A 25939-nucleotide genomic window follows, 5' to 3' on the forward strand; every position below is an offset into this window, starting at 1 on the left:
GACCTCTAATGAAAAATGTAATATTATGTCCCCAGAGAAATTATCCCAGTGCTCAGATGTCCTTACTATTTGAAAGCCTTTCTGAATGACTAACCTACATTTCCCTTCCTACAGTTTATACTCATTATTCCTTGCCTTACCTGTCGTAAACACAGAAAACAATTTATTCTCTTCTTTGCATCTATCCATACGTATCTGAAACTTTCAGTTTTCCTAATAACCTTCTGCTCTCTAAAATGACCAAATTCACTTATTTCAACCTTTCCTTATAGATAAAGTTTCACAGACCTTTGATCATTTATTGCTTTCTTTTGGACTCCTTCCAATTGATCCACATTTTTCTTGAAGTACAGTGTCTAAAATTGGACACGTAATCCAGCCTAGACTTTATCAGCTTTTAACAGAGCTGAATGATTATTTCATAACACTTCCCAGTTATATGTCTCAGTCTCTCCCAGGTGTTTGCCTTTTTTGTGTGCATAAAACGTGTAACACTCTTCACTTGTGTTTGGCTCACAAACCACAAAAGGCCGATCCTCTTCTGCAGAATTGCTATCTAGCCAGTCATCTTCCATTCATGCCGCTGACTAGCCCTAGCAAAATGCAGAAACTTTGCATTTGCCTGTTTTCTTCCCCATATTCTTTCTCCAGGTTCTCAAGAATATTGTGAGTCCCAATCCTGTCCTCCTGACAACTTAATAAATAGCAAGCTTAAACATATTATTCCCTTATTTAAATCAAATTGCTGAAAATACTGAATAGTATCAGACACAGGCCTTCCAACTCCCCATCCCACCCAGAAGCCCTGCTCAACACATCCTCCCAGTTTGACAGCAAGCCTTTATTCCATATACTGGTCTGCAACCAATTTTGCATCCAGCTTAGAGTTTTCCCAGCTCGCTTATGAAAATGTCAGGTGAGCCAGTGTCAAGCACCTTACTAAACCCAAGAAGTGAAAAAAGGCATTAAACATTCTGACTTCCCAAGGAGATAATTCAACAAGTATTTATTCTGGTGGTAGGTCCAGTTTAGGTTAATGACCTCCCTCCTCCTCCCCCATGTCCCTCTCATTCCTGCCTCTCCATTGATGTTTCAACTGTATTCACAGCACACAGTGAACTGGACCAGAGAACTGTTATTAAAAAAGAACTCCACCTCCTCCCCATCCCTCTTCCCCCTCTGCAAGGAGAGGTGTTATTTAACTCAGTTTGATTTCTTGATTTGGCTCACTGCCTGACTGACAAACAGCTTTGCTACCAAACCTGGGGTGAGCACCTGAGGAGCATGGTGCTGCCAGAGAAAGAAAAGCTTGCCAAATACAACAGTAGCATCAGCTGCTAGCTGCTAGCTTTTGTTTTCCATGATATGCAGAGAAGGCTTTCCTTGGTATTTCTCTGCTACTGAGGTACTCTAAAATGTAAAAGTAACTTATACTATTGTCCCCTTCTAGTTATGCATCACTTTTGCCTGCCTTTCTGATTTTGTTCCTACATGTGCATGTTATTTTCATCCTTAACAGTCTGAGGATACACTTTTTGCCTTCATTCCTGTACCTAGGCCTGGGACAAAGCACGTTAGCCCTCAGTTATGCTGACAAAACAGTTTGTGGGCTCTGATCACATTTGTTTTGAAAGAGTTATTCTAACCTGGATCAGTACGCTGATCTAGTTTACGGCACGGCTCCACAAATAACTGTGTCAGCAAAACTGAGCAAAAACTGCACTGGCAGACAAAGCCAGAAACGAGAGGCTGGGTTTAAAGCCAGCACTGCAGCAGGAGCCCCCATACTGCTAAACTACAGCCTTGGTGTCTGCAGACTGCCCCATCTATCTTAGGAAAACAGCCTGATGTTACAAATGGCTGTCAGCAACATGTCCCACTGAACAAGCATTAAAAATGGTTTAGTGATAGAAGGGATAATACTGTCACTAAAAGTGTTTTGGACAGCACATTCCAGCAGGTGCCCCTCACTGACAGAGCTGTAAATACTTTTGTCCCACTCAGACAACCAAACAGTTATTTGCAGCCTCTACTGCTATGAGGATGGGCTTAATACCCCTCACATTTAGATGGCTGACAGCAAGACATTATTTTCCTACCACAGATGGGTTGGCTAGCAAGGATCTGAGGAAATTCCTACCACATACATTCTAGTTTTTTATCCCCTCTGGATCATTTTGATGCTTCTTCGTAGGAATTCCTGAAGCATTAGTATCTGCTGCCACACCCCTAGCTACCTCGGAGAAATCACCCTCGAGACAAACGATCCAATGGTTTTGTGCCTCCACCCTGCCATCTGACCTCCAAAGTTACGCAGCAGCACAGAGGACATCTATGATGATGCATGTCCTCCCATTCAAAACGCAGAGGTGGAAGCCACTAATCTTCACTTCAAACCAGTGTATTAATTCCTATGAGAAAGGGTCGAAAACTGCAACGTATAACCTCAGTGTTCCCTCAGTCCAAGCCACATTTTGAGGACGGCAGCACGTGAATGATGGGAGACGCTGCTGCTGCAAAGCATCCAACTGCTGCTGCTATCTACATGCTGACTCCGGGCAATCAGGGCCTAGGAATCAAACTCAAATCTCTGATATCACAGAAGAGACAAAAAACTAGGCAAAATAGTTCAAACATTTATGTTCAGGGTCTACCCTGCAACATGCAAAAGCCAACTGTAGCCTCGCAGAGCTTTCAAAGATAGTCATATGAAGATATTCAAGTTCCTGTTACCTAGTGTGAGAAACAACTGGAATCAGAACAAAATCCAGTCACTCTAAGAATGAAACATAGCAGAGGAAGGGACTGACCCAACTGCTGAGAAAGAGAGGTCAAATTATCTCTACACTCTGCACTGGCTTATGCAGCCCACAGAAGACACCAAGACTTACAAGAAGCCAAATAAAGGGAAGAAAGAAAGATAAAAGGCTCTTCACAGACTCCAGCAGCTCAAATATTTAGGGAAGAGGAGAGGCTGCAAAACCTTCTGAAATTGGTAAGATCACCACTGAAGGCTCCTCTCCATGACTGGGTAAAAACAGCAGTTGAAAGATGTTCTCAACTAGTTTCTATCAGACCTGTAGGTAGGCAGAGGAGAGACAAGTGTGCCTTCCTTGGTTATTCTATCTAGTTTATTATAGAGAACAAGGTAATACCTGAACCCAAAATCAGATGGTCAGACAACATCCAATGTTTGTAGAAAGTGATGGATATAGCTAAATTCAAAATACTGCTTCAGGCATTCTACTTTTCAGTTAGATCACCTAGGTTAGAAAAGGTACAATCTTCCTTTGCTATGACAAAAAGGGGCTTGTGTCCCACCCAAAACCAACCTCAGACACGCTGGCTTAATTCAGAAAGGGAGAAGGCCTGCTGCTGTGCCTGTACACTGCTCCTCTCAACAGGATTCTAGTTTCTCTCTCTTGTTTATTATGCTTTCGTAAAAAGATGAGATAAAGCGCTGCAAATATGCTTGATGACTTCCTCTGTCAGTTCAGGGTGGGGCTCCCCAAGTAGCATTTGGTGAGACTCAAATCTCAAACCACAGATCTGGGCAGTCGGCCCTTTCTTTCCCTCAGTCTTCACCCCATTTCCAAATAGCACTTATCATAGCATGGAAGAGAAATTTAGCAGTGTTCAAAAACTGGGCCACATGCACAGAAGGAGCTGTCATATTGCTAGTGGGACAGTATCAGAAATGTATGTTTGCCACTATTAGGGAACGTGCAAAAGCACTGACAAAAAGTGCTAAGATTTTTCAAGGCCCAACTTTGAAGCAATTTGAACTGAGAGATACGTGTAAATTCTCAGAAAGTTCACTCTCTTCAGGAGCAAAATGGAAATTGTCACCCATGGTAACGGTTATCAGATCTATAAGTGACTGTTGCTACAACATTGTCGCAAAGAACATTTACAGCAAAAATACAGATAATGCATAAGCCACTCTGTGCATCCATTAACTCTTTGTATTCAAAGGACATTATTTAAAAGCTGAATTAGAAAAAAACAAAAAAAGATAAAAGGAAGCGGAAAGAGGAAAAGGAAGATAAGGAGTTTCTAATGGACCCCTCTGATTCATCCACTCCTGGATCAGACTTTTTATCCATTCCTTGGATGGATAACTGCCCCTTTGCAAACATTGCTGACAATTCTATGAAGTGCCAAGACTTGGAGAGATACAAGGAAAAAAGAAGAAAAAGGAGAGGCTATTCCCAACTTAAAAGTAAGCAATGAACACAAAAAGCCTGTAGGAAGGTGAAGGAAAAAATCTGTATTACATACAAGCTTTTACTACTCTGAATGATTATGCTTCTCTGGCAAACAACCTGCCAAGTTAAATATCTTTCTTTACTGCTGCAGGGACCGAGGACTAAATGCAGCTTATCAAACCTCGAGCACAGACTTTTCTTACTGTAACTTCAGAAAGGGCAAACAGCACATATTTATTACTGGCACAATGAACTTTCCTACTAAAACCATTATTAATGGCAGATGATATAAACACATGGAAAACAAACACATACAGCTATCTAAAATATAAACAAACCAGACACAGCTCTTAAGCCTCTCGTAATGAGGCACTCAGCTTAAATGGATAGACTCCTTCTGCATACCTGGAGTCAACCTCAAGGCACTGAAACTGTTCTTCAAGAGAGGAGATCAAAGAGTAAAGAAACAGCAAATAACTCCCAAGAGACAAGTTACAGGTAAATGATAGAATTAAAATAAAAACAGTTACAGATTTCTGTGCTCCAAGCCACGGCCCTCTAAAGCTTTATGATACTTACTTGGTGTTATAGTCTTACTCTCAGTACACAACATCAAGCACACCAAAAGTTTCATTACAGCCTCTAGATTTGAGATTCCAGTCTATATACAATGAACCAGGAAATAACAGGGTTTCAGAGATTAAATCGAGTATTTTAAAAGTTATTTTTATACCTTAAAAACTTGAGTTTGGACATTTTATTGAACAAGCCTGGGAGCAACAGTTTCAGTCCATATGTTTGTCTTTAACCCCTTATCCTAACTGAAAGTAAGAAAAAAGGATAAGAAAGAGAAGCAGTCACTAATGGGCAGAATAGCAGACACTAGATGGCTGGGAAGTATAAATTTGTATTTTTGGTAGTACAAAAAATCTTTAAGAAAATACATGGACCCTCGCTTCCAAGACCAGATATGTAAAGTGGTGAGAGAAAGATGAGAGTGCAACACACAGCGCACACATGTAAAACAGGAAGTGCACTCTCAGGACATTAAAGGAATTGATTTATCTGGAATTCAAATATAACAGACAGCAATCTTGAAATGTGTACTGCATAGCCACATGGAAACACTTCTAAAGCAGTAAAACTCCACACAGGAGTAGCAGTTCATCCTATACAACAGCCTTTATGTATAAGACAAAATATTGTTGAGGCATGAAGAATTGCACCTAAGATTATCGACACAACTGCAGAACATTTCCCGCCTCGAAAAATGTTACGCATTTATATAACTGTGTACGTTCGAACTGCTTACTACCTTTCCAGGACCTACATCAAAAGATGCTCCCGTTTCACAGCTAACACAGATAAACAATTAAAACAGCTGTTTTTTGGGGGGGTTGTTTTGTTTTTTCCTGATGACATTTCAGCATGATCCATTGTAGCCACTGTCTGTAGCAGGAATCAAGAGCTGACAATATCCACAAATGACAACTCTGCTTCAACTATTGCCCCACATATTAGATTGAGAAGTTTCATGTTTAAACCTCTCAGCTTAATAAGAAAACATGCACATGAAACAAAATATTAAATACAGATCTACGCAATAAAGTCTGTAGGTGCATAGTTTTCATCAACAAAATTACTTTAAAAAAATTAAGAAAAAAATTGAGCAGTGGTTAGACTGAGGGCAAAGGCTGTAACAGCAGTATTTTTAGCTACTCTTCACAAACACAACTGTGTATGGATGGCCAAATTTTGGAGTTGAAGTGTTAAAGTCTACAGGCATGGTTTAACTTCAGCAACTCATATACGACAAGTTAGCAAGCACAATTACATGCATTTCCCTTACAGATATCAGTACTTCAAAGACCATTGTTGTCTTCTGATGATGATAGCTGTGCTGGATGCAGAAGGCCAGTTACAAGGTTTGCCTAGATGACAATCAACATGGATAGGCCAAGACATAACCTGTCTTCTGCACCCTAAAATCACGTTCTAAGTGTCCCCAGTAAATGGCAATTCCTGTAGTTCCTTTATTCTAAGTTCCATTAATTCTAAGTGATGCCTCACAGCCCAAAGAAAGGGAACACTGTATTTTAATTTTATGATAGATACTAACATTTCTCCACTAACCTTATGGCTAGAAAAAAGGTAGCTAATGACAACAGAGGCCTAATGAGATTGTAGTTGTCATATTGCCTATTGTATTGCACCCATTCCTAATCACATGACATGCTGCAATTGAACTATGACATGACTAGACAGTTGTAGTTGCCATGACAAGCAACATGGAAACATGAGAAATCTGTATTGACCCTAGTGGAGAGAAAGAATTGATGCCAGATGAACTCCTGCACAAACTGCCACAAGAGAGCAAGGACTGGTGAAGAGGGTTCATGGGATAAAAAGACTGAACTGCCAGCAGAAGTTAGAAAGTTTACAAGGACACGGGCTTACTACTGTATGCTGGAGAGGATGGCACTATTTTTTTTTTATGTCTGTCTTCTACATAAATTCTGCATATACTGCATCCTAAAAAACTTAAACACACAGTCAGAGTAGTTGGATCTGGGCACAAAGGCTGGCGAACACCAAATGAAATCAAATCAAATAGTGAAGTGAAAAAGCAGCTCCTAGAAATTCTGTCCCTGTACTGCAGCCACCCTCCTTTCAGCTTTCGATCCAGGTAATGGCCTTTTCCAAGGCCACCCATGTCCCCTTGCAGATATTCACAAAGCAGTGCTCCAGAGCAACACAAAGCTCGCTCTCAGGCAGAACTCACTCCTCCTGCTGCCCTTGGGTGGATCTTTGGGTCACATCCTGAACAAGAGCTTTCCTGCAGGACTGCGCCACATGACAACCTTGCCTGCTTGGCTCTATTTCATGTCTGCAACCAGTAGCCAAAGATCACAATCCAGACTGATAAAACAACGGACACGTGAAGCTTTAAACCTTGCAAAACAGAAAAAGCACAACATATTTTGCAAAGCAAGGTATTGCTACATTGGCTAAATGTCTTTCCCCTAAAAATTCTTGCCGTTTTAGTTGAAGATATTTTCCACGTCTTTCTACTGAGATGTGTATTAGTTACTGTGTTAAACACTCCTTTCAAGGGCAGAAAAACTAGGTGTTTAATATTCGCAAAAAAAACCTACAATAGCTCTAATCTTTAAATTCAACACTGTAAAAACTGACAGTATCTGACTGTTCTTTTACAGCATGCCAGAGTTCAGAGTCGAACACAGACAGCCATTTTTATTTAGCTAGTGTTTCTCGTATTTATATTCTATTATTTAGCTAGTGTATGAGGAGGGGAAGATGAAAATCACTTCTGCACAATTAAAAAAATGCAAATAGCCCAAAAACTTGTTTGCTGGCACTATCTGTCCTCTATTAAGGGCCTCAGAAAATAGGCCAAAACCTGAATAAATATGAAGACTCAATTCTTGTTTCTAGAAGCAGATCACCTAGATCAAATCACAGGTATGTCAGATGCAGATAAAGAATTGCTCATCACCTCTTTTCTATGGGCAATTGAGAATTTTAATCTTCAACTAAGAAATCCCACTCTGGTAAAAGGTTAAGCAAAGTGAAAACAGAAAAACAAGAAGAATTAACGAAGCATACAAATCAGTTATTTGAATCCTCTATCGCTGCTTAAAAATGCTTTAGTTCTTACTACAATATGCTAACTTCACAGTGAAGCATAGCCCTACTGTAGGTGGTTGACAGGCTGGAAAGGGTATTCAAGTGAGATTAAGTGTTCTTGGTAAAAAATGTTGAAACATTTGCCTTTCCTCTCTACAATATAAACAAAATTCCACATGGGAACAAAATAATCAATTCCCGGCTCTGTTCTGAACAAGCAAAGCAGAAGCAATATGATTCTCACCATCACTTTAATGTGAGCATCAACCCCTTTACTAACATATCTTCTCCCACTCCTCAGTTTTACAGAGTCTAAAAAACTTTTGTTAAAGGAAGCCTGAAACACACTTCTTTGTTTAGGGCACCAAGCTGAATCTAAACGTTACCTAAGACTTACGTTGCAATTAGGGGAACCAAAGGTGTCAAAGTGAGCTTGCACAGTGTAAAGCAAAAACTTTTACTCCCTCCATACATGGTTCATAGATTTTTGCAGGTCTGTTCAGCTACAAGATCCAAGAACTGAAGTGTATTAAAGGTTAAATCTAAATGAACAAGTAGGATAGCATAATAGGAGCAAATTTGCAGAGAAGAACAGCTGAGGATGCTGAGGAACTGACATTCACACTCCACATATTTATGGGGGGTGGGGGTGTCTCAGACAAGCTCTAGTCTAGTCCCATGGCCTGAACATTTATTGGCTGAAGGAGAATATTCTTCAGTTTAGTTTCATCCCAATTTAATCCAACCTTTGCACTCTGAGACCATTTCCTGGTGCAAAGCAAAGCCCAGCAGGCAGGAGTAATCAGGAGCTTCATTTCAAAAGCACATTCCTGACCCAAGTTACAATGCTAATGTACATGCAAACTCAACTACCACCATTCTTTCAAGAGTGCCAAGGCTCTTCAGATGGAAAATAAAGGCTAGAAGCCAAACAGCATTTCACAGGGAGAGAGAACACCAGCTCATTTAATTCATCCTCTGGATTCTCTAATTTTTTTTTAAAAGTATGATATGGGGCTTGTCTGTTTCCTGACTAAAGAACTCAGGAGGGAAAAATGGGGTCCAGTATAGCCATCTTTAGTAGCAGAAGGCAGGGGAATACGATTAAGTAACTACATTCTTTCACAGACAGGGTGTGCAGGGAAGAGACACGAAAGAATACAGAGAAACCTGGACATTCCCACTGGCAAGTAAAAACATCTATTCTGAAGTGCTGAAAGTAGAAGCAAAGCTGTCACGGTTCTGAGAAGCCTTCAAGAGGAACATGGCCCTTAGTCATCCTCTGTACTTTTCAGGTTAAAAATGGGACTTTTGCCTGAAGTAGCACAAGTTATCTCACATCTGATCTTCTCATTAAAAATGGCCCAGCCAAATAATGTTTTAAACATATCTCTGTCTGTAGTTATTTCCAATCGGCAGGTATTGGTAAATGATACCATTACTTGAAGGGAACTGGCTTTAAATCATGTTTAGAATAGATCTGCCAAGATGTTTCTCTCTATTTCAGAAAGGACCTTTTATGTGTTGCCAGTATTTTTACATGGACTTTTCACTGAGCATTCTTTTTTAGTCTGTTGTAAAACTCACACATAAGAGATACAAATGAAGCAAGGAAGGGAACTATTCTGCAAAAACTAGTTATTTAGGCTACATTTTAAGCAACTGTAAGACTGACTAATTATTCTGGGTGCCTTGCTTGAATTACTTGAAAGGGCCTCATTTTCAAAGGGCCTGCAAAACAGACCACTCTCAGGAGTCACAGGTTTGGCCAGCCACACTTTGAAGAAAGCCAGTACTGAAAATAATCTAGTACAGTATTCGTATGCATATCTGTCTAAAGAAGGAGACCACAAAAAAGTCAGGAACATTTTCTCCTGGGAAGTATTAGCAAAAGCACCCAGCCACAGGGACATTATACTTTCATCTAAAAGCAAGTAAGCGTATTCGATAGAAGCACCTATATGAGTTCTCCAGGTAAAAATAACGAGAGGCATGATTTAGTATATCCAGTCAGGCCCATCTTTCCTTTTTAATTTGGTAACAGAATTTTAAGAAGGGGGTCCTAGAAACATCTTGGGCATGTCGCTACTTTCCAGTGAGCCACTTCAGCTTACAGAGTGGTGCTGACAGGTCCTCTTCATTCAGAGAGAGAGCGGACAGCCTAACCATCTGACTTTAGCAAAGTCTAAGCCACATCGCTGTGTCATATTACAGCGTGCACCCCAGAAATAGGAGGAGCGAGACACTCCTCATCATTACCTTGTCTTCCAATAAGGCATGTGAGATGGGGGAGGGGGCAGGTTTTTCCAAAGAAGAAAACATTTAGCTGGCCCACTGCCGTTTGCTAAAGCTGGCAAGGGAAATAGAATTGAATTGAAAAATAAAACGCTTGTTCTTTGGTCTTGCCTTGATTTGTTACCTGTATGTCATCTAGTTCAGAGGTATCAAAGCACGGTAAAATTATTTGTCGCAGATCTTTCCATAGGGGCTGGGAGAAACAAAACAAAAAAATCTCGAGCACTAGTCTGGCTGTGAATATATTAAAACTTGGCATTAGGGTACATCCTATGTGTCCACCCAGACAGGTACATTAAAGTTTTTCAGCTCTGCAATTTTTGCCTCCCCTTGCAGCAAGGGGGACTGGCTGATGCCCATAGGGCTCTTCCTAGCTATGTTTCAAGCTGCAAACATAAAGCGTGGCCCCTTGTTGGTAAACAACCCACACAAACTGCCAGATTTGATCAGGTCTGTAGAATAAATACATACAAAGTTACAACTGCCTCAGAGGTCCGGGGAGCTGACAAACAAGAACAGAAACTACAGAGGCAGGAAGCCTGTAAAAAGAGCGATTACCAGCACACGTCAAGTATATAAGACACTTCTAATATAGCATGTTCTCCAGAAGACTGTTCTCCACTGTGATCAAATACAACCACTGTTTTGAAGTGCAGCTAGGCTTGGAGCCATTACACTACTCCTCAGTATCAGAGATGGTCCCATGTCTAGAGTACCAACACTTAAGAAGGAGAAAGTTGAGTGAAATAGGGTGGGGCTCTTAGATATGGTATTTTTCATCCAGAAATGGGGAATTAGATGTTTTAAATCATATGTGAAACCAGTCTCCACTCAAAAATAGGCATAAAAAATAAGAAAAAGAGTTTAAGTGGTACTTACGCGGCATGATCCCTTGGCTCACCAGCTCCTCCCGTGTGCGTCGCTGCTGGAGCTTCAACTGCAGCACTGCACAACAGCAGAGAGAGGGAAGAGAAGGAAACCCATCAGTGTGAGAAACAACGAAAGACACATTTTCAAATGCATTTGGTTTTCTTCTCTGGATGCCAAGACATTAGTGAGCAGCAGAACAAAAAGACCCCCCTCCCACCCTACTCCCCTGCACTTCTGCAATTGCAGAAGTAGCCTTTAGCAGTAAGGTTTCCGTATTCTGCTGCGGGCAACAAGCAGAGGAAGTTGCAAAGGGTCTTGGCAGGGTGATAAAAATCCGCAAAGCCAGGCCTGTTTCTCAATTCTTTCTAGAGCACCACGTTCTTTCCAAACCATTAATATCAAAAAACAAACAAAGAAAAACACAGACTGACTGTACTCCAGTAAAAACAATGTGACACCCAAACTGCAAATGGCTCCAAAGCTCTAATTGCCATGTGCAAATTAAATTGATATGACAAAATTATTGGTCATTAAGATTTCTCTAAATTACAAGGCTGATTTCTTTTCTCAATTCAGAAGTTCTTTTACCTTCTGAAACAACTCATGAAAGTGAAATATCATGATATATCTAGAAGTGTCCTTGTTCCATAGCAAAAGGAATCCTTTATCACAAGAATTTTTCCTATTTATTTTAGTGAAATGGCACAGAAGTAGTATTTTTATGAAATACAATTATTTAATTGTTTCTAATACAAATCTCTGGTACACTCATAATTTCAACATTTAGGTTACAATAGCAGTTTTTATTTAAACTGTATAATCAAAACAGTATTTTGGAAATTGTTCATACGAATAATCAAGGACAGCTCCCATATGAAAGAAACCTTTTAAAACTGAAGAAAAAAAATCACACACGCACGCACAAACACATATCAATTTAGGTCAACCTGAGTGAACATCAATAGATACTGAACCCTGTTACAATCAAAAATTATGTTGGGTACTCAACACAACATATTATAAAATTAATGGCATGGCCTTTTCCCTGTTTTAATTTTAGTTACTCTGTCAAGCTGATGTCTGTTGTATAGATCACAGAAGTCCACACAAATGTAACAGAACCACCAGAGTGCAAAACTACAGTCTAACCATACGATCCTACTATAACCCTCCTACTTCCTTTCTCAAATACCATTTCTGTCCAATAAATTCCTTTCATACATTATATGCAAATTTATACTGTACTTTCCCTAAAGTAGGGATCAAAATACTGAAGGAAAAGATGCCACTTGATCTCCTTACATATATTATCATGTTTTACCTGCTTCTTCAAATCTCCTACTTGCAGTTTGCATTTGACCAAGATGCATCTTCCAGTAAGGCATCTAGTCTTCATGTGAAGCTAATGAGAGATGAAAATCTCGTATCTTCCTTGGTTATTTGCACAGTGGCTAACCACCTTCACTTAAACACACACTTGAATTTTCACTTGGATTTGTCTAGCTTCAACTTCTGTAGGCTCTTGATATATCTTTCTATTAAAGGTTTATGACCATCAGAACGGATTTCCTACCTGTGGAGGTACTTCTGTATACAGTGTGCAATCAGGTTACCTCTCTTCTTTTTCCTAAGCTAAACTAGGATTTCTTAACATATGCATCCTAGGGAGGAAACGACTTATTTTAATAAGGGGAAGGGAGAGGGGGAGTTAGTTAAAGCACTACGCTAATTCTGTGCAGGATCAGCCAAGAGCCAGAGCTGGGAGGAGGGAATGCACAGGGGAAGGAACAGGCCCTTCGTTTGGCTGCGAAACTGCAAACAGAAGTGGTAGTCTCAGACTCCCTCCCACCAAGCCGTGCAATCGCACTCCCACTTTTGGGCTGGCATGAACATTAATATGATCTCACGGCTGGCCTGTTCACAGAGCTCTTTATTTGTTGGATTAGTTTTGAGGTGGGTCAAAGCCTGAACCAGGTGATGACACAGCTACATGAGTGCCAGTGCCAACAGAATGGATGGGACCATGGAGGACAATCTGAGTCAACTTAAGGTGCCATGGAAACACACCTTAGGAGCCTAGTTAGAAGTTAACTGAGTTGATCTCACAGCTTGCTGCCACACAGAGTCAATCCCTCCCTCCCCCCCATCAGTTCTCATGTTCATCTGACTGGTGACTGCACTCAGTAACTTGACAGAAAACACAGCCAACCCAAAAAGTGAATAGTTTTCTGTCAGGTTAGTGCATTGAACAGGACTACTGTATAGTCAGATATTTGCTAAAGCTGACATAAGGTGGGGGGGAGACTTCCCCTCCCAGCAGCAGCATGCCACTAAGTTATTTCAGCTCTGTTAGGTAACTGCACATTAAATCTCTCACTACGTAGCATTTTTTCCACTCTTGAGTCATTTGGGGGGGCTTGTTTCCATGTCCTGAATTAGCATGTCTCACTAAATGTAGACAAACTAGGCACAGAGCTACAGCACCAGTCTCCCCAACTTTACATGCAGATAATCTCATTATTACTCATTTCTTCCCGCTTACACATCTAGCAATGTATTTATTAGCCCTTTTTGCCACAGCACTGTCATATTTACTTGCTAGGACTACTTACCTTTCCAACTATTTCCTACTATACCTACTATTTACCTCGCTAGGGCTACTTACCTTTGCCCTCCCAGGGTCACCGATTTTCAGAGAAAAACTCCCCCACGCAGCTATCACCTGCATTTCCTGGTGTATAACTCTGCACTCAGCTGTATTTGCACACGTTTAGCACAATTGGTCTCAGTTTGCCTAAATGATGTAAACAATTTTTTACAGTCATCACAATTATCTCTGCCTTCCACCCACAACTTCACTAGCAATCATCCTACATTCATTTCCAGACCCACCAGGCTCATCCCAACTAGAAACACTTTACTTTCTTTGCTTACAGTCAGTTCGTAATCCATTTAAGTAGTACTTCGTTGAATTCAGAGATAATTTTTAAATCAAATATACTGCACTAACAAGTTAAAGACCTTATACCAGCCAACACCTCTAGCAACCAAATTTCTAGTATCAAAACAAAAAAACTGCCTTTGAGCAGACCTGTTTTTCAAAAACTGTAAAGCTGAATAGCAGGATTATGCTTCTATTCTTATACCATCTAAATTCTTTATCAAATTTTCCATATTTTCTTCCTGGAACTGATATTGGATTGGCTGCTCTTTACCTCACTCACTTTTTCACTAGTGATGCAAAACGTCACTTCTTTCCCTCTTCTGAGGTCTCCTGACTATTCCTGGATTTATTAGCAATCAGTCTCAGCAACATAACCAGAGATTTCATCAAATGATTTGCAATTCTCTTCCTGACTTCAGCTTCTCTTATTAATTTTCTAAATATAACTTATTTATATAGATCAGCTACCATCTATTACCCTTTTTCTTGACTCATTAAATGTATCTTTTCTTTTCGATCACTATGTCCCTCCATGGCAAGAAATTACCAACTGTCAAGGGGACTAAATTGGGAATAGGAAAAGGTCATTTTCACAATATTTTTAATTAGCACTAAGTAATTCTTGGGATTTATGAACATATATATGTAGATATTAAGTGCAAGTTATTACCAGCACATAATGCACTTTTCCCCCAATACAGTTTATTACAGGCACAGGGAAGAGGGCAAAAAGGTTTAATTCAGTTCACTCCTGAATTCACTTTGGCTTAAATTAAGTACTTGAAGTTCCAAACGCCATTTCATATATTTAGGAGATCACCTGTTTACGTGTGCAAGTGTGTGAATCCTATATATAGATTAACAGATGTCCCAAGAGCCAATCCAAGGTTGTAGTACATGGAGCTCAGCCAAAAGTCTAGAATGACGAGAGAAATTCAAAGTTACTCAAAGACAAACTGGGGCGTAGATCTTTGAATCACAAGCCAACATTTTTTGGTTTCCTTTAAAAGTGTACTTAAATTCTAAATTAATTTTCAATTTAGGGGAAAAAAAACAGGTCATATAAAAGAGGGTATATATCTGCTGCCAAGAAAATAAATTTTATACTAGGACTCTCTTATTCATCTCTTTACTGAACTTGTACCACAATCTGTGAAGCATTTTGTAAGCTCTGAAAGCTTGTCTGATTTTCCCACCACAAAATTGGAATAATCAATTTATTTCACAAGTAGAGAAATTCTGAAATTTAACTAAAGTCTGGACAAAGTTTTTAGATCTCTAATGAACTTTTTCAAGACTTACTAAAACATTCCAGCAAAATCTGGAAGACGGCAGCGAGGACCGCTGGCAGCAGTTTAGACAGGGGCAGAGAAGCACTTGCGTGGGTGTGTGCTAACAGACAAATAACATTGCAGTACAGCTACTATCAACAGAGCTGTCCTGTTAGTGAAACATAGCAAGACAACTATTTTTTGCTCATCTCACCACAGAACTGCTTTAATAGTGAACCCACAGACACACTCAAAGAGCAGAGCTTACTGTCCACCCACTCACAGCTGGTGGGAACTCAGAGCAGCACACGCTTAACAAACTAAGGCTGTGCCCATATGGGCACTTTCAGGACACGCTTCTCCTTACAGCTCCAGCAATAGTACAGGTGCATCAGTAGTAAGCAGTAGCAAAAACAAATGGTTATGGTGAGCTAAGTTGTTTTTTTTGCAGCTTGTCATCTAAACTTACTACAGTGTGTCTCCCCTTACACACACATACCTGAGAGCCCTTCCACTTCTAAGCCACATTTCATGCTTAACAGTGTGATTAGAACTACCACAGAAACTACACTGCAACCCCTGCATCTCAAAGAAAACATGTTAACAGAAAAAAATGCTCTCATCTTGGGAAACATGTCACACACCATGATAGGTTTTTGACAACAACAACAAAAATTCTGTATTTCCTGTTTCATGAGGACACGCACAGAGAAATACACAGTTCTGTTCTGAACTGCTGTTTGTGGTGAGGCCCAACATACGCTGAATACAGACTTATTGCCAAAGCAAATTACACGTTTTTATAAAACCTTTTCTTCTGAGGTGTCACAACAGACACAAGAAGTCACCCAACCAAGGCAATGATTAAGTATAGCCACAGGGTGGATTATACCACTTAAGCACTCGCTGTAGTGCAGAGTAGGAAGTGAGGAAGGCTAACAGAGCCAAACGAAACTCCCCAGAGGAACTGAGGTAGGCAGAACGTACAACCTACGCTGGAATTCAGCCCAGGATGCCAGTGCAAGAAGAGAGAGCGCAAGGGCCATAAACTGTGCATATTAACTAGTAAGGCTATAAGCTCGTGGACACGATTTATTGATTTTGTAAAGGCAGTGAAAGCGCTTTGCCTGATATAAAAACTCATCTTTGCGACCCACTCAATAAACCAGATGACTAGAAAGTGAAACTACCAAAGAACAAGTGAAATTAGCCTAACTTCATTATCTAAGCTGTGGAAAGTGCAAACACAAGTAAAAGCAGTAAAAAGCAAATTATGCACTTTAATATTCATAAAGGTTCATGGTCATTTATTTGTAAGATGCTCAGCACCTCTGCACACCACATTCGAAAGCTCTGTGCTACAGCATCCACTTAGCTCACAAGAAAGCACTAGTACAGTATGAGCTGCAACGGAAACCTGCCCCTCAGTACATCAACACCTCTACCTTTCTGTAGCACCAATGATTTTCTAGGAGAATTTTCACCGCCACCATTGCATTTATCACTCAGACCCCTACAGACATTGTAATTACACTGAGAAGAGTATTTTTTTCCTAATTTCTGACGTATTAAGTAGCCCCATTTGCCAAATCCAGCTTTGGAATATGCAGCACATTTGCCATTGGTTTGAACAGAAGTTGCACCCCCAATTTATAACCAAATTCGATTGCTTGGAGATGTAGTGAGAAAACCTTCCTTTGACTCCAGAAATGGTTTCTGAGCATTTTTCAGCTATGCTGGCTTAAAAACAAATGTTGACTCGTACTAGCGCTTTCATGCTTCAGCAGGAAGCCAGCTTAGATTCGAGTTCATATATCAGCAAGAGCAGCATCTGCTCAGTTCCAATTACAAAATCTTTATATACCAAAGCAGCAAAGGGCAGTTAGAATTACAGATTATTTTGTAGTGTTAACAAGAAGCTACAAAAAAAATTTCAGCTATGATAGTTTTGATCGATGAGCGAGTATACAATGGTCAAAATCAATTCTGAAAATAACTCTCAAATTGCTGAGGTCGACAGGTTTTTTTGCACTTTTCTTGCGCTGTCAACACCACACACCATACCGCATGGAATTTGCTAGAACGGTGGTTAGCAACAAAGAAAAGCCAACTTTCTTGGCCTTTTTTTAAAGGCAACTTTCTGAGCATAACAGCATTTTAATCCACTAACCGCTGATGGGGAATCCACACTGGTTTTGCGTTTAAGCAGACTGTGCAGTTAACAGAGAAGCATTTGAGTGAAGCAGACTGTAAATGACACCCAAGCTGCAGGGATTATATGGCAGTTGGCTACCCAGCGAAGGGAATGCCAAAAATTTGTCCCTTTGTGGGGTGAAGGAGAAGCAGCAGGGTACACTGTTGATCCTCACAATTTGCAAGCATCCGCTGTTGTTGTGATGTGGCTATATTCCTTTGAATGCATTTGAAAGAATGGCTTGGAGTGAGCCTGAGCAAAGGGATAGTTAAGCAGAAGTGTATTTCTTTACCATTTGAGACTATCTCATATTCCACTACCGCTTTTCTCTACTGCAGCAACAAGGACTGCTATTAAAATGCAGACAGTTTCCTCATCTCTTCCTTAGCAACCCTACTAAGGAGAAAAAGGGGTGTGCAGTGGTGAAGAGAAGGAGAATTTGTTTTAGTCTCTTAAATTGTTATAAGAACCTTTCACACTAGAGGCGAACCCCACTTATTTATATTCATGCCGTGCTCTTCTCTTTGTGAGAAGTGGGATTGTGACCAGCCTCCCTACAACCAAAGAGGAGCAAATCCTGAACAGGAAACAAAACCAGGATCAGGAATGGTTCCTTATTACAGATCACATGAATGATGAAAGTGGATTTCTTAGCACTGTAGAAATCCACATGCTCTACTGCAATAGGCTTAGGTGAGCAGGTGTCTCTTATCATTTTAGTGAATATTTATGAACACTGATAACCTCCTTTCCCAGCTCTGCTTATGCAACAGAGAAGGTCATAAACACAAAGCCAAACAGGAGGTTTAACCAAGAAAAGCCATACAGCTGCATCAAAAGGCAGATGTAGTAGAGAGGACTGGAAACTTTTTTTCACAACCACTTTTTCTTTCTTATCCTTTTAGTAACTTCTTGTCAGCATTAAAAATCTGTACAGATGGGAACAGGAGTACAGCTCTGCCTGATGTAGAACTAAAACCTCTCTCAAGAGTTTCTTAAAAAACAAAACAGATCCTTGACTTCCAAAGCAACAACTTTCAAAACATTTCACAGTGGATGTGCTAATAGTAATCCAGGGATGTAATGTGGGTCACATAATACAAGCTTTTTTCCATCCAGCACTTCCAAAAGCCTTCAGGCTCTCAAATGCCCAGAAGCTTTTAAAGGCAGCTGAAAAGTACAGAAAAGGAGTAAGTCTGGCCATCTCAGCTGGACATTTAAGTACACAAAAAGAGGAGGAAGAGAGAAAATAAACTGACTCTCACCCTCAGGAGAAGAGGAGCTTTTTTCTTGATAAAATCACCCTCTTCAAAGTTTCTACAGTTTTCTACAGCCCAAAATGTTCTTGGGCTCCTATAAAATCATTAACGTGACATGCAGCTCACACATGCCTGCTGATATATTAGATGCACTGTCTATATGACTGTGTTTCAAAGGACTAGTTTTGACTACTAGAAGCAAAAAACAGCTACAGGGCAATATTCCCTTTAAGTGTTATCTGTTGGGTGAATACTGTTGAAAGAGAAATATGAAAAAAGAACCAGTTTTTAAAATGTTTTCAAAGGATGCTGAATCACTTACATGTATTATTTTTTAATGAATCAATTTTATGAGACATTAAACAGTGAATTTAGTGGAGACAAACAAATACAGGTTATTTGATAATGTAAATTTAGCAGTATCAAAGATCCTACCCTACAGAAGAAACTGACCCCAAAAGAATATGGAATCAGAAGCAATACAATCAAAAGCAAAGGGGTGTATTTCCATCCTCAGATATTACCACCAGGTAGCTGGCTCACACTGTGAACATAGAGAAACAAGCTACCTGAGCAGGTCATTCTTGAGGCTTCAATACCACGTAATGTTAATTAAAAACTGAATTTAGAAGATATAAAGTCACCATTCACAGTAATTTTACCTTTGTTATAACATAACGTTACAAAGCAAACAAGAACAGTAGCATGGCCAAAGTAGCACAACGTAATTTGATCTAACCTCTAGACAGGACAGAATAATTTCTCCTCTTTGGTGGTTCCCCAAGGCTCCAGTCGGCACTGGGGTTCTAAAGCACACCCAGGCAAAGCAAGACCTAGTCTGCAGTCTTACAAGCTGACGCTCTCAGTCCTCGATTTTGCAAACCATTATACATGCTTATTTCATGGACATTAATCACATACACGAACCTAAATAGATGCAGAACTGTTGATATAACTGGGATCCAAAAGTTATCCTGAATTTTGCGGAGTTCTTTTCATGTTGTTTTAAAACAAACCCTAGCTGTTTTTGTGCATCTTACAGCACTCACCTTTATGTTCCTCCTTCATAATTTAACTCCCATCATTTCCATTTAACATGTAAAATTTAGGGGGTTTAATGCAATTTTAATCATTGCTACTTTTTAATGCAATGTCAGCTTTTTTCTTCTTTAATGTTAATGTTAAACCTCATTTTAAAATCCTTTGCATAAATGTATTACTATTAGTAAGGTTGTCTTTCTATCGATAGACTAGAAGCCCACTTTTATTATAAAATTTTGGTACACATAGTAATCCATTTCAGCACTCATTGGAACTGTTAAAACAGGACTTTTAAGAAACTAATTTGCTATTCGTGTAACCTGGTATATTTAGCAAGATACGTGACATGCAAAAATGTGCAACAAGCTTGTCAACAGGAAAAGTTGGTTTTCTTTCTGTGCAATGTACTGATTCTTATAAAATCATTTAGTCCCAGAAATACTGGTTAGGCAAAAATTAAGAACGTGAATAACTAGGCAGCTATCCATATCTATGCAATCTGGCTACCATGCATGCTCCAACAAGAAGACCTATAACAAAATACTATGTGGAAAAGTCTACGTAAAATTGACACACCAGTATCATGAGAGAGTAAATACTTTCTGCAATCACTGCTTGGTGGTGCCATCTGTATATCCCTTGTTGCTATCTATAGCTCAAGGAGAAACATTGGGGGGAAAAAAGTTTCTGACTTCACAGTGAATTTCCCAACTGTAAGCTCTCCATGTAAACTTGAGTCACGGTCCATACTGATCTATACGTTTCCATGAAACAAAGAACAAGGAGGAACTAAGGTTGCCCTGAACCACCTTGCAAAGAAGACCCTTGAAAGAAATCTTCCAAGCTACCTTAATATGATGTGGCGCACAGGGACAAATAAAGGAAAAAGAAGAAATGGGCAGACATATCCTGGCAATCAGATCTATAGCTGTCTACTCATGTGACAGCCCAATAGGCAAGCTGCACAAGGGAAAAATAAGTTTGCAGCCTTTTCATTTTTTTTCTTGTAAAGATAGATATCTCTCTGCCTGTAAGAAGAAAGAGGTCCAACCTCTTTATTTTCCTTAAAGATCAGACATATGAGTTATTTATATTTTTTCTGAAAAATGATACAGCAGAAAAAAGAAAGAACATGCTGTTTAGAAAAATCAGAATCTGAACAATTTTTCATTTTATTTAAAACTCTGGGTTCAAGAGTTTGCTAGCTTTCTTCTCTTAATGGATAGTATGCTTTTATGTGTTTCCATTAAACACAAAAAAAATTCAAGTCTGGAGTGCCAAGACACATTCATAAAACACAGGATTGATTAGACAAGTTTATAATACTAACATTGATAAGGAAATCTTTCCATGCTTCTTTCGGCTATAAGGAGAGAGACGGTCTAGTATTTTTCCTTTACAGCTCACCTCCCATATGGCAATTTCTGCTACAGCAGACAGCTCCACTATACTAACAACTTCTCAGAACCCAAAACTTCCTCAAACATTTCTCAGAGACAGTATTGGCCCAATGCTTCAGCCTTCCTTCTACCACAGGGCACCCTCTACAGATAAAAGTTAAAAGCTCCCTCCACAAAAATCATCTAATGGTCAAGATACCACAGAATTTCTGTGGCAACAGCACTGATATTTCCACATATGAGCTGTATTATTGGGTTTTCCACTTAAATGTGGAATAATTCTACGTTTCCAAGACTGTTTCAGATTCTTAACCACACATAAAAGTTTGGTTTATTGAAACCAAATGCAGATTAGAGAAAATGTGTTTCTTGCAAGTGGTAGAAGAAAGACTTAGAAGTATGCAAATTTAAATACAAAAACAACAGTTCGTTGGAAGAAGGAATTAGCCCATTATATAGAGGACACAGAAAGCTGGTCATCCTAACTTTAAACTAGCTGGCTAGAGCATCTCTCTCCAAGCTTCAGTTTGATTGACTGTGCTGATAGTTATTCACAGGACATGGAACTAAGGTGGCCAAACACACACATTACAGGCAAAATATAGACTCAGGGCTTTCCCTGTCTGGCCAGCATTCCTGCCACCAACTAATGTCCAAAATGCAGCAGCCTCCTTTAGCAAGAACTGCTGGTGGATGCTACAAGGAATTACCCTACTTTTAAAATTCAAGTTAGTGAGAAGTATCTTTGCTGTTTTCTCAAAGTTTGCAAAGAACACATGCCACAGGCATGACCTTTGAGGTTCAAATAAAGAGCCCTGCCTTTGTATTGCAACAGTCTGCCACCTCTTTACAGTTTAGGTACAAATTCTATTACAATTCTACTTCTACTTGTAAAAAAGTTACAAATTTAAGCTATGGTCATCATATTCCTATACATTAAAAATGAGTTCTCCCACAGCTGATCCCCCAAATTTAAATTACATACAAAAAGCACATCAAATCCCTTGAATTCTTTAAATGGCAATCACACATATCTATCTACTACCTTTTATTTCCTTTCTCTTTGCTTACTCACTTGCTTTCAAAACTAGACTATACATCTCCAAGACACTTATTTTTTTCCAGGAGGGAAGATGTACAGCATTGAAAACAAATGAGGTTTTGATGCTCAACGTGGTCCCTAAGTGCTATCATAGCTATAAATATATAAATAATATTATTCTGTGTAACAGGGTCAATCAGCAAACCAAAAAAAAAACCAGGAGTCCAGAATAGCGGACAAATTCTGCAGATGCTCAAAATGTTGCTGTTGCCTGAATTCTCTGCTGAAGGGCACAGAAAAGACAGCAGGTAGCAGCAGGTGCCCCTGCACTCAATACACAGGGTTGAAGATTCATTCCAGCTGTTAACAGAGGTGGCCTTTTGCTAATACACTGAGCAGAAGCAAGCGAAGAGCAGGCACGTTTCCATTCTCTCCCTCTAGCAAAGAGGCAGTGAGATAGCTAAGTGGTGACAGCGCTTGCAACCCCTGCAGTTAGATTCACTATCACGTGTCAGTCCTGAAGACACAATCCTAGCTCTAAACTGCCTGCAGTCAATGTGACAACTATTATTAGCAGCAGTGAAACAGTCTCTCAGTAAGGCACAAAGGTACTCTTTGCTTAGTGTCTATTTCTAACATGTCATCTTCCACTTCTGAAAAGTGAGAATTTGAGAATGTGGAATAGGTAGAGGCTGCAAGCAGGCTTAGAAGAACATTCATATGTAGGTATAATATAGAGGCCTGTAAGCTTAGGAAAGGGAAAGTCAAGAAAAGGAGCATCAAAAGAGCATCATAAAGAACATTTTTGCAGGAACACCAAAAAAAGGAAGAAAACCCCGAGAGTGTTTACAGGGACAAGTTACATGCTGCCTATAAAACTGAACAAATTATGCAAAAGGAGCATGTACATCTTGGTTTCCAGCACTGCTATGAAATTTGTAGAAATAAGTAACCAAAGAACATGGCTACTACTGCATTCAATTCCTACAAAAAACACTGCTATATTATCCAAGCACTTAACACCAGAGAAACAATTAGCAGCTTGAAGCTGGGGAAACTCCACACAGAGAAAGTTAGAAGTGGATCTCTTCCTCCTGTCAACCAAAACCCATCACCCAGTTCCCCCACAAGAACTCAGCTATGCAACAAAATGTTTGCACCCCAACAACTGTTTCAGTGAGGAAGGTTATTAAAAAGCTATTAAATGTGTCAGCCAGCGGGGTATAGCAGAGAAGTTACAGGAAATATCCTCAGAGCAGTGACAGGCTCTCAGACCACAGTCAGAGTTTCGGCTCCCTGAGCTGCCCATGGGAGTGGAGACCATAGAATGGGGTCTTCCCATGTGTGGCTGCAACATACGAACCCTGTCCATACTACAGGGAGGAAAAAAAAAAAAAACAAACACTGTATTGTAAAACTTTCAAATAGCTGTTTTTGATTTTCTTTACAATTGCTTACATTAGAAAAACTGTATTAAAATGAGAGTGGTCAGAAAGCCTTGATTTCACCAGTTTTCACTGTCAATTTTGGAAGAAATCCATGCCCTGAAGCAGTATAACCTCTTCCTTATTGCTAGCCTTCCTACATGTTCCTTGTTGTCTGAATCAGGATTGGTCTAACTTTAGATGGCAGAACTGCAGACTAGAAAGTTTAAAGCTGTGTTTTCTTGGAGCAATACTTACTATATTATATAAACAATAACCCTTGACAGTAGGTTACCTGCACAGTTCTTTCATCCTTCTCATCACAACATAAAGAAAAATCATGAGTACACTGATCAACAATAACAAAAGAGTGTTGTTTGTATTAGCTACTACCATATTGCAATGTACTGTAGCTACTGCAGGTCTGCTCTTAATTTGTAAGAGATATTACATGTTAGTAAATTTTACATATGTCCAGGACAAAACACTGTGTCCACCTCCACTAGCCCAAGTAACAGAAACAAAATAGGGAGTTCTGCTTCATGTTACGCCATTAGGCAGATTATGCATCCATCAACAGCCCCCCTGCAAGAATAAGGAACAGAATTTGCCCCATGAGGACCCACTGCATCTTTTCGTCTGATAACCTAAACTATGTCAGGGCCATATCCCATTTTCTACTGTAGGCTGCAAAGGTTCTTGCCAAGAAATGTGCTGCTTTAACATTTTGAATTGAAATTTATTGATGCAACAGGTGACAAGATCAGTAATTCAATGCTCAGAAAAGACTGGATAGATGGGAGTTGGGGCATGAAAGGAAAGATCCAAGGAGGCACTTATTTGGTATAAGTGTTCTTTAAGTCATTGATCAATGACTTATAGGTATGACAGAATGCTGAAAAATCTGAGGTGACCACTGACAGATCTTACAGATTATGATAAAGTACCAAGATTAGATTTACACAGGCAGTCTGATGTGGATTTGAAAAACATGAGCAGAGACCACAGCCATAACTGACCCTATCTTCTTTTGGCAGGAGAACTATGGTGACATCTTTCTGGCAAGAACTGTGAACAAGTATGTTAACTACAAAAGTTGTTTCTGGATGCAAAGCAGGCAATCTGAGCTTAAGTATCACAATTTTGTTTTCAGGAAAGCATCTGATTTTGAACAGCTCCCAGAAAGTCTAAGCATAAGTCATTTTCTGTTTAAAAGTACAAACACAGATTTATTTATTTTTAAAGTAAACAACAAATAATCACCAAATAATTAATTAATAACTACAAAGCCACACAAGTTTTTTCCCAAGGCTTATTCACGTGCCTCCCAGTTCCTGGGAACAGCAGTACCCCAGCACCACTGCCGTTGAACACACAGCTCAGTTCAACTGTGAAGAAAATTAAGTCGATAGTGCACGGAAAGTTCTTACTGCAAATTTTACTTGGTAACATTACTAGTTCAAAGCATTGCCTGCATAAATGCTACTGACAGCTGCGCTCACTGCACCGCACCCATTTTCTGTTCTTTTTTTCCTCTGGCTGTCGAGTCCTTTACATCTTCTTGCTCTGCAGGTCTGAGTCTGAAACTCTTTCCTTTTAGCGTTACTTTGAGATAAAGAATTAGAGCAGACATTTTTGAAAAATGAATTAGATCAGAGTGTGGTAAACAAGCTAGCCTGTCCCTCTCCTCCTCCTCCTCCTCCTCCCATTCCCAGCATGAAAATAGCTAGGGCAAATGCAACAGCTGGGGATCATTACACTGACAGGAATAGTTCGGTAAACTCCGAGAGGGGAAAACATGTCATATCCAAAAAAACCAAAAACACATTAGGGCAATAGGACCAAAAAGAATATGTGAATTCAACTTCAAGGATACAATTTCAGCTACTATTCTCCTTCCACTGATCTGACTTATGAAAACACCGGTCACTCACCTTTACCCTTTCCTTCAGCTTCCCACTGAATGTGTTCATGTCACAGAGTTAACAAATACCCTGAAACAGTCAAAGGAGGCACACTGGGAATTAAGGAAAAATAAATTTAAATTGCCATCTTACTGCCAGCTTCAAGCCACCTCCCACTGACATATCATTACCTTATCCTCACTGCACTTCTCAAGCATAGTCACAATCACTGTGGCACAGACATTTGTGAAGAGTAGTTGCAGCACTAGGCTACAGAGTCTAATCACATATGCTGGATGAGCCTCCAAATTTGCCACAAGAAACTCCAGCAGGTTAGCTCCCCATACACTAGGCACATTTTCTATATTCTTGTGTGTCATAGCGCTATTTGCATAAACAGTTCAGAATTTTGGGATGCATCTGGCCATAATTCAAAGAT

The 25939-nt window shown here is 39.7% G+C and overlaps 1 protein-coding gene across 4 annotated transcripts in view; it reads right to left on the bottom strand.

Moving 5' to 3' along the window:
- The window catches only part of MRTFA (myocardin related transcription factor A), a 97711-nt gene that overhangs the window by 17129 nt on the left and 54643 nt on the right, over nt 1-25939 (bottom strand). For all 4 annotated transcript variants that reach the window (XM_067310334.1, XM_067310333.1, XM_067310339.1 and 1 more), the window contains one exon: nt 11031-11096. In XM_067310334.1, the coding sequence (XP_067166435.1) occupies nt 11031-11096 (66 nt within the window). The remainder of the gene's footprint in view (nt 1-11030; nt 11097-25939) is intronic.

Source organism: Apteryx mantelli, chromosome 1, assembly GCF_036417845.1.
Source record: "Apteryx mantelli isolate bAptMan1 chromosome 1, bAptMan1.hap1, whole genome shotgun sequence".
Lineage (NCBI taxonomy): Eukaryota > Metazoa > Chordata > Aves > Apterygiformes > Apterygidae > Apteryx > Apteryx mantelli.